General features: G+C 33.5%; 1 protein-coding gene across 1 annotated transcript; it reads left to right on the top strand.

Annotated features, from left to right (window-relative positions):
- The first annotated feature begins 272 nt into the window (after nt 1-272).
- LOC125827366 (pectin acetylesterase 5-like) lies at nt 273-8,105 on the top strand. The gene is made up of 12 exons (XM_049506680.1): nt 273-502; nt 635-717; nt 2,159-2,288; nt 2,933-3,012; nt 3,139-3,228; nt 3,562-3,686; nt 4,647-4,707; nt 5,674-5,727; nt 5,822-5,899; nt 5,986-6,091; nt 6,229-6,374; nt 7,513-8,105. Exons 1-12 carry the CDS (start codon nt 298-300, stop codon nt 7,624-7,626), a joined length of 1,272 nt encoding a protein of 423 aa, XP_049362637.1. The 5' UTR covers nt 273-297; the 3' UTR covers nt 7,627-8,105.
- The last annotated feature ends 1,229 nt before the right edge of the window (nt 8,106-9,334 follow it).

Genomic DNA, 9,334 nt, shown 5'->3' with positions numbered 1-9,334 from the left:
GACGCATTGAAAACATCCCTAAACTTGACAAAAATTTAAGAATGTATTTCACTCATGTTACAAGATCGAAGATGTATTTAAATCCAACTAAATAAATAAAGAAATAATTTTAAGACGTAGATAGTTTAAAAATGAAACTAATAAATCGCACCGAGTTGAGATGATTGTGCAAATTAAAATTTTAAAAGTCAGTTGCCCATTTTATAGTCTGTTTCACCTACCCAAGCCCAAGCAACAAAAGAAAAGACAATAAGCAACTAATGTTCAGTACCAAAATCTATTGATCCCAAATAAAAAATGGCGAATCATAGATTTCAAAGCCTAAAATGGTGGCGAAAATTGACAAGAAGAGAGTGGACTATTGCAGCAGCTTCATTGTCTATTCTATTTTTTACACTTTCCTTCATCACTCACTCTAACAGATACTCTAATAATTCAATGACTCCTCCTAGCGATTTGATACCCTTTACCCCTTTAAGCAATGCCCAACAAAAATCTGCCTGTAATTTTCTCTTATAGATTTTGTTTCGTTGACTTCAATTTGTTAGATTTAACTTTTGTAGTGTAATTGGGTATGTGAGCAGTTCAAATTGAATGGATTATTTTTATTTATTTTTTTGTGATTTTTTTGCAGTTTGTTTAGATGGAAGCTTACCTGGGTATCATTTGCAGAAGGGTTTTGGATCTGGGTCTGATAAATGGGTTCTTCACATTGAGGTTAGCTTCTATGTCTTATTTACTGAGTTGATCAATTGTTGGAATGTGTTTTGTATCTTGCTATTTTGCTATCGTATTTTTCTTGCTTCAAAAACTTTTCTTTAGATCCGAAGGTCTATCCGAAACTGTCTCTCTACTTTGCAATGAGTTAACTAAGTCATTTTCTTTTTTGGTAAAGGAAAAAGTGATCAACTATTCGAAATGGTGTGCAGAGTTTTTTTTTTTTTTTTTGTTAACAGAAATGTCACTTTACTATTACTATATCAGACCAAATATTCTCTTAGCCGGAAAATGTATTTCCAGTAACAATTTAATGATGTGACACACAATGTTTGAATCCAAAAGAATAAAAATCATAAAACCCGATCGTTTCAGCCAATATAGGACTATTCGATCCATGAATTCGACCCGTCTTACTTGGAAAAAGTCACAGAGTGTTTGAAAAAAGATGGTGTGTACTCTATAGACTGTTCATGTTTATGAGAAATTGGTCATAGTGTTGCAAACAGTCATATAGATCTGGTGATACAAAGTGGTCTATTGTTGATGACTTTTCTTTACCTTAGAATGATGTTATTCTCAAAGATGGGAACTTTTATGCTGTTGATAATACTGGGAGGGGGTGCATGTTAAATTGGGTGATGAGTCAGTGCCTGAGTTAATAGTTGTTGCTCATTTTGTGTTTGGAGGAGCTAAAATGTTTCTTGTGAAGTCTTGTGAGGACTTGTTGATGGGTTGACAAGTATCTGAGTATTGGTTTTGAAGATGACCTTGGATACAATGAGGATGTTGAATTTTATGAGGAATTTGATTTTACATGAGCTAAAGGACATATGCAAGAGGTGGGTTGAGGTCACTGGTTTGGAAGATAGGATATTGTTCATTGAGATGTACATTTTCTGTGTTGGCTTCTGAGCTTGATTATGGGGATAAAGGGAACTGTATACTTTTCAGAAAACAGTGCTTTTGTGGTTTTTGTACAAATAAAAGAAGGTTAAGGCGGTCGGGTTCATGGTTTGATAGTCCTATGGAGTATGGACCTATATTGGTTAAAATGGTTGGATTTTATGTTCTATTTTTGCTTCAAACATTGTGTGCCACATAACTTCATCATGTTGCTCGCTAAAATAAAACATGTCTCTTGTAATTCTTAAATTCCTTAATAGAGTGGTAATACACTTCAACATAGTATCCGAATAGGTAGAGGTATTGGGTTCGAGTCATATCATTCCCACAAACAAAAAACATTCTCATGAAAAAAGAAAAATCCAGCCATAAGTTAAGGGACATGTTCTCTAGCTTTTGTTATGTTGAGCTTAGATAAGGCCAAAGTAGTGGCCATGCACACAACATTAGCCTGCAGATGTGATACGTCAATATTCTAGTTTGCCCTTTCCCTTTTCTTTGTTGACTATGTTTTTGTGTTGATCTTGCATTGCAGGGTGGAGGCTGGTGTAACTCAATAGAAACATGTTCTTTTCGCCAGACAACAAAGTTGGGCTCCTCGAGGTTCATGGAGCATGAAGTTCAGTTTTTTGGGATTTTGAGCTCTGACCCATCACAAAATCCGGGTAAGCAACTCTAATGGTGATTTAAGTATTACTCTCTTGATATTTATCGAAAATAAAAAAGAATTGACTCCTTCAGTTCAGTTATCAGATTTTGTTAGCTCCATGAGCAATTCGCATAGCCTAGCTGATTTTTATTGTAGCTAACTCTACCATTTTTAATCCCTTGTGGATCTGTTAGCATCTTCTTGATCCCTTTATTGAACCCTCAAAAAGAAAAAAAGACTTGACTCCTTGATATAGTGTGTTCAATAATTGTTATCATTATAATCTTGCTACAAATTTTCATTATGCTTATAATTGTGTTATCTTAAAGTTTGGATCCTCCAGCAGTTTTATGTACCAAACGAAGACATCAAGTTTGTAAGTACACATTGATAGCTCATCATTTTATATTTTTCTGTTGCCAATGAATTAACCATCTACAAAAGTTCATGTTTTCCAAGAGGAATAATAGGAACTTACTTGAACACATTTCCTTTTTGACTGTTAATCCACATAGTTTTTCTTTTCGTATTTGTTGATGAGACTAGTATCACTTTTGACAAAAAGTAGGTACCAATAATTGACTTATTTTTGTTTTTAAATGAAAATCTGCTTCATTAAGGGATCATATGTTCTTGTTTGGCCAATTTGACTTTATTCAGATTTCTTCGACTGGAACAAAGTCAAGATACGCTATTGCGATGGTGGATCCTTTTCTGGACACCCAGACAGTGAATTTAAAGTAAGTTCATGGAGCGTTTATTAAAGACTATGAATGTTGTGTTTTTCCATGACATCCATCAAGAAGATGAGGGAAAGAAGGCAAAGAAAGAATTGAGTACCTATGTTATCTATTGATTTATGGCAGAATGGAACAGAATTCTTTTTCAGAGGCCAGGTTATTTGGGAAGCAGTAATGGATGAACTCTTGTCAATAGGACTTTCTAATGCTAAAAAGGTATTCTTTTTTGCTTTGTCTCATTGAATTTTTGGTTTTTTCAATTCTCAGTTATATAAAACATTTTGCTCTGCCCCTCGCCCTAATTTTTTCAGTGAATTTCTTTCGTTTGTTCTGTAGTATGTATTGTAAAAACTAACAGATACTCAATTTGAAAAGTTACACCATTCTGAATTTATAGTTCTAATCAATATATTGTATCTTTCTAAGTGCACTAAGAGGTGATCACTTCTTTTTCTTCTTTAGAAAAAGAGGTTGTTATTGCTTTTATTGGAATACTGGACCTGGTCACCTAAGTCCAAGACTTGCAACTTTTTATGCCTAACTTTGCAGGCACTTCTTTCGGGATGTTCCGCTGGAGGTCTGGCAACTCTCATACACTGCGATGACTTTCGAGAGATTTTACCCAAGGATGCCAATGTCAAGTGCCTTGTTGATGCAGGTTTTTTCCTTAATGAGTATGTCTCCTAGATAACACTATGCATATTAAAGCTCCAATCACTAATATATCTATTTCTGGATCTTGACTCTCAAACATGCTTGATATACCTGTTCTTGGAAGCAGGTATAATTTCAAATCTAGAATGTGATTTCTGGAATATAATCTACACATATAGGAGAAATTTAAGGGAAGAAACTTGATGGTATTAGTCAATTCTTTAGTTATACATTGTAAAACATAGCGAGGAAATCATGAAATGTTAGCTAATGAATGAGCTAATATGCCTGCAACTGAAAAAATAAATAATAAGTACCAATCCTACTTCTAAAAATTAGGTATATACATATGCACATAGGTTTAAGCTTTTGGGGAATCATAATAGCTAAGTTGGTTGGCTACTTGAACTCCCACCTTGTTTGTGAGGGTTCGATTCAATCCTCTCCCATTTTCCCCTTCCCCTACCCCAATTTCATTTTATTTTTATAAAAATAGTTTTAAGCTCTTAAATAGTACTCCCGAAGATAGCCAGAAAAGGGTGGAAGGTGAAATACTGAATGAGCTAATATGCAAACAACTGAAAATAAGTTTAATTAAAGGTGTAAACACTCATGCTAAAAACTTTTTAATAGGCGAGGACTGGATCACCATAATAATCGGAATCTCATACTGCAATAGTTGATAAAATTTCAATGAAGAAAATACATGACTCACTGGGGCAGGAGGAAACTATGGAACATCTTGGTATGTTGATCATTTTGTGCAAAAGGGACACATTTTCCTTTAAATTAAGACTCTAATCAAATATTGAGAAAGATTCTTTTTGTCGAAAAGTTTGCATTAAGATATATAAAATGAGATTGAAAATTTCATTCCCAATAAAGCAGAGGTGTACCCATTCTAAGAACTGTTAGGTTTCTTGCGCGTGTAGTCCAAATTTGAATCAACTATAAGTCTATTATTGCTTTCACTATTTCAGAAAGGACGTTGCTGGAAGTCCCACCATTGAGCGATTTTATCAAGATGTTGTTAACCTCCAGGTTTTTCCTAATACTTCAGAAGCTACTTTTTTTGGTGTGTTTGCGTGCTTTTGTTCTGTGTTTGTGATCGGTTGTCTCAACATATTTATCCTTTCTTCTTTTTAGAATCTGGTCATTACCGATGTGATGAATGATCCTTCAGGTGTAATTAGATGTTGATGGAGAAATTATTGGCGTAAACATATGAGGAAAAAACAATTCAGCTTGGAAGGGAATTGATGAAACAGTTTGATTTCATAATTGTTGCATATGGACCAATAGAAAAAAGAATCATGGAATAGAAAATTAGAAGTGGTATTTATGCATTTTTATGGTGCAAATGGATATTGTTGGATCAGAATTTTGAGAGGTCTAAATGAGAGTCTGTAACTAAATTGTTTGTCCTACTAACTGTTTGTAATGTATATGATAAGTTTTGTACATGGTACATTCTACTAAGAGTTATGAAGGTCCTAAGATTTATATAAAAAGGGGCTGCCCGGTGCACTTAGCTCCTGCTATGCTCAGGTCCAGGGAAGGACTGGGTCACCGGACCATTAATGAGTAAATGTAGCTTGAAACCTGATGCCACTCGATTTCTACTTCTGAACCATATGTTTTACTTCTGTGAGGAAAGGGGAAAAAGATATTTTCCCTCATCAGTTGTACAACACATGAATATGAATGGTGATTTAGTTTTCTTCTTATTGGTTCTCTGTAGATGTGATGGAACAATGTTTCTGCTGTATTTCCTGCTTGATCAACAAAATGTTGTTACTTGTTAGTTGTTACTAATCAATGATATAATTTCTCAAGTGCTGCTTGAACAAATTACAATGTTTATGAATTAGCTACCTATGAACCTGATTTTTCTAATTGCAATTTCCAACTATTGTAGTTATCAACTATTTATTTGTGTACCCTGTTTCTTGATTGCATTTGTTCTAATTTCTCACTCAAACCTGATTGCAATTCGATCATTCTCAGGGTGTGGCAAAAAGCTTAAAGAAGGATTGCACATCAAGATTGAAACCCTACAAGGTGCCCTTTCTTCATTTATATTCGAGATACTAACTTAGTTTCTTCTGCAATTCACCTTTTCTCTATTGTGATTTTATGTTGGCTTCATCCTCAGTGTTTTTTCCCTCAAGAATTTATAAGCAACATAAAGACCCCTGTTTTCCTTGTTCAACCAGGATATGATTTTTGGCAAGTAAGTTTTTGTTCCATGTTGTTTCAGCTTCTAGTTAATATTTTTTCTTTCTTAATGCTCTACTAACTTAATGTTCATACTTGCAGATACAAAACATCTTGGTACCTCGTTCATCAGATCCACATCGAAGTTGGTTCAGATGCAAGCTAAATATTAACAACTGTAATTCCAAACAGCTTGAAGTCCTGCAAGGTGAATACTTGCATCTAAAAACAGCAATTGTAGTTATCGGCTTATCGCTACCAGGCTTTTCATGTGAGGAGTCCAGGGATTAGGATGCTTGCATGCTTGCTATGTTGTCACCTTATGAAATTATTCATTATCTACAGATTTCCGAAATTCTTTGCTCAAAACGCTTGATGGATTTCACAAAAATCCTGAAGGAGGCATGTTCATAAATTCTTGCTTTATACATTGCCAAACATGGGTGACTGAGACATGGCATTCTCCTCGTTCTCCAAAAATCAATAACAAAGTAAGCTTTTCACTTTATATTCCATCTATGGTCTGAAGGTGGTTCTAATTTTATCAGCATAGCTTTTAGTAAGTTACACATAATGTTATAGATAAATTAGACCCCATGTTCACCATACACCTAAGAGTTAGAGATAGCAAGATGGATAAGCGGTTGGTAGATGCGAAAGTAATTACTAACTGTTTGCACCTGTGATCCATCCTTTTTACCCATTCACCAACAGTGAAAACATAATGGTTTGTGAAAACTAAAATCTTTAGAAACCAAAGTAAGAGACGCTCAAAAAGTTGAAAACATCTAACTTAATGCGCAGTTTGACCTAAAAGCTTAAGTTAGATCTTTCTAAAGGTCAATTATGCTAATATTTTACTCCAGATGTAACCATAAACAGTGGGATTTTCGCTTAATAGTTTGCTTCAAAGCCTTCTTGAGGAATTATCTTAGGTTTGAACTTGACATAAAGAATATTTGATTAGGATCACATTGAGTATGTTATTGTTGTTATTGGGCTAGAATAATTTAATTCTAATTTCTCTTAAAGATCTCATCATGCTAGTTCATTTCGGGATTGCTTTGTACCAAATAGTAGAATAGGACAAGCTCACACCAATTTTTTCTTCAGACTATATCAATATCTTCTCCAGTGTTTTCTCTGTTTCTGAGACCACATATATGTTATATCAAGAAACCATCTCTAAGAAAATGTGGCAAATCAACTTTCTTGCTTTCATTAATAGCATGTTGGCTCGTCACATTTAGGGCGGTACCATTGACTGCACGGTGCCATCTATTCTAATATTAAGGAGAGCTATTACTCAAGACTAGTCATGTCGCATTCCTAAAGCCCATGGTTGAGAGTTATTCCTCTTGAAAGAAAAATAGCATACAAGCAGAAATCTAAAACCCGATGCAGTAGATGTCTGCCTTGTCTAATTCTTTTTCGCAATTTGGGAATATCTTTGAGCTTAAACTGTTGAACTCAATACGAGCTGAGAAATGGGAGGAATATTTCTCAATTAAGCTTCTGGCTTTCATTCATTAGAAATGAAAAAATCTTTCCAAAGCTCAATATATACACACATGTCTTCATTAACTTCACTAACTGTAACTGATGATTGTTCTCCGAATCATTGAGCAGACAATTGCAGAGGCTGTAGGAGACTGGTATTTCAACCGAGAAGAGGCAAAACATATTGATTGTCCATTTCCATGCAATCCTACTTGCTATCACATGAATTTTACTCAAGGATGACAGGCCGGTTGCTGCAGGTTTACTGATATCTTATGTTATGCTCTCCATTTAACCGTACTTTGTGGCACATTTTTATGCAAATATGAGAAACTATAATTCAGGCAGACAACATGAAGGTATGCAGCCAGAGTATTCTTGTTTTTTCTCTACATATTGAGCAATCGAGCATTCTGGAATCAACGGTTAATAGTGAACCTCATTTGCCATAATTTTAGTCTGGAGTTTATCTGTAACCATTTTTTCCCTTTTGAGATCAACAACTTCATTTCAAACTTCAAACTGCTGTTCCTTTAGCTTCTTTTTTGCCAGAGTTCATTTACATAAATATTTTTTTTTCTTCAGATTATAGGTTTTTACACCTTTCTCTTTCTCTCTTTTTTTTTGTATAAATTCCCAGCATCAAACATTTCCAGAATTATTCGAGAGAGATCGATTCGTATTTACTTAAATTCTGCAGAAATACAAGCAAGGTAATGTGATTATTTATCTTTTTTATTTTTTTTCATTTCTCCTTGCTCTATATTTTTTATGGGAGTCCAATAATCTGCTTAAGGTTAGTACCAAAGATCATTGTAAAACTGAAAAAGACTCAAGATGCACGTAGTGTATACACTAAATTAAAAATGCATGATATATTTTATTTATATATTCTAATCAATTAACCATGATTAAGTTAAATAAATGTCTCTCTATAATAAAGTTTAAGATACAAAGATTTTGCTGTTTTATCTAAAAAAAAAAAAAAAAAAAACAGACGACCATTTTTTACTAGTGACTATAAGTTATTTATCGATTCACCTCTTGTGAATGGAACATTACTCTGTAATCGGCTGAAGTGTTCGTATACCCATTTCGGAATAACTTCGAACAAATTCTATATCGTTTCATATATTTGAAGTTCATGTACATAAGATTGAAGTTTAACGATTTTACTTACTTTAACCATTTTATATGAAATTCATGCAATATGTAATTTCAAACACCGCATACCTTGATTTGTTTTAAAGTGGATAGACGAAAAAAATAAAATTAAAAATTGAGTATAGGTTAAATAACAGTATCCAAATAAGGAAGTGAAATTTTTACTCTATAATCTCAATCGAAGTTTTTAATTTTAATTTGTGGGTCAAAATAGACAAAAGGATTGGATCTCCCAAAACAGGAACGAGTTTTTCTCCAAAATTAATGTTTTTTTGCATCTTGGATGGAATTTACACTACTAAATAAATAAATATTTTCCTATTGAAATTTCGCATAAAAAAATGTTCAGCTGTTAGTCGCATAGATATTTCAATTGAATCAATGAGAAAAGAAAAAAATATTCAGTGGTTTTTTCCGGTATCGCAAAAGAATATGTTTTTCACCATGTGTTTTCCCAATTAATGAGCTGGTTTGAAGGACTGAAATGAAAAAATCATGTATTATAACACAAATTTTCATTAATTGATTTGGTGACACTAATTATGATATTGGTATAGGTAAAACTATGTCAAATTGTCAATGCCATGCGCTACTTTGAATATAAATTAAATACATATATGGTGTGATTTTGTCTATATAAATATAAAGTAAATGCTAAGACAGCAAGTGCAAATATTTTAGGAGTTGATTTGATCTTCTAGAAAGTGGATGACAGATTTTGTTCTTCTAATCTTTTAATTTGAAGCTACATTAACCAATTAAAAATTCTCTAAACACAAAATATGTA

Source organism: Solanum verrucosum, unplaced genomic scaffold, assembly GCF_900185275.1.
Source record: "Solanum verrucosum unplaced genomic scaffold, falcon-dt-bn FXZP01000138.1, whole genome shotgun sequence".
Taxonomy (NCBI): domain Eukaryota; kingdom Viridiplantae; phylum Streptophyta; class Magnoliopsida; order Solanales; family Solanaceae; genus Solanum; species Solanum verrucosum.
Note: the sequence above shows the minus strand (reverse complement) of the source record. Positions and strands in the feature narration are given on the sequence as shown.

What these genes read in the sequence shown, in the direction of transcription:
- LOC125827366 (XM_049506680.1), top strand. Translation starts at nt 298, where the DNA reads ATGGCGAATCATAGATTTCAAAGCCTAAAATGGTGGCGAAAATTGACA. An exon ending in GACTTTCTAATGCTAAAAAG is followed by an intron (nt 3,229 to 3,561) that starts GTATTCTTTTTT and finishes CTAACTTTGCAG; the next exon opens with GCACTTCTTTCGGGATGTTC. An exon ending in CAAGATTGAAACCCTACAAG is followed by an intron (nt 5,728 to 5,821) that starts GTGCCCTTTCTT and finishes CTTCATCCTCAG; the next exon opens with TGTTTTTTCCCTCAAGAATT.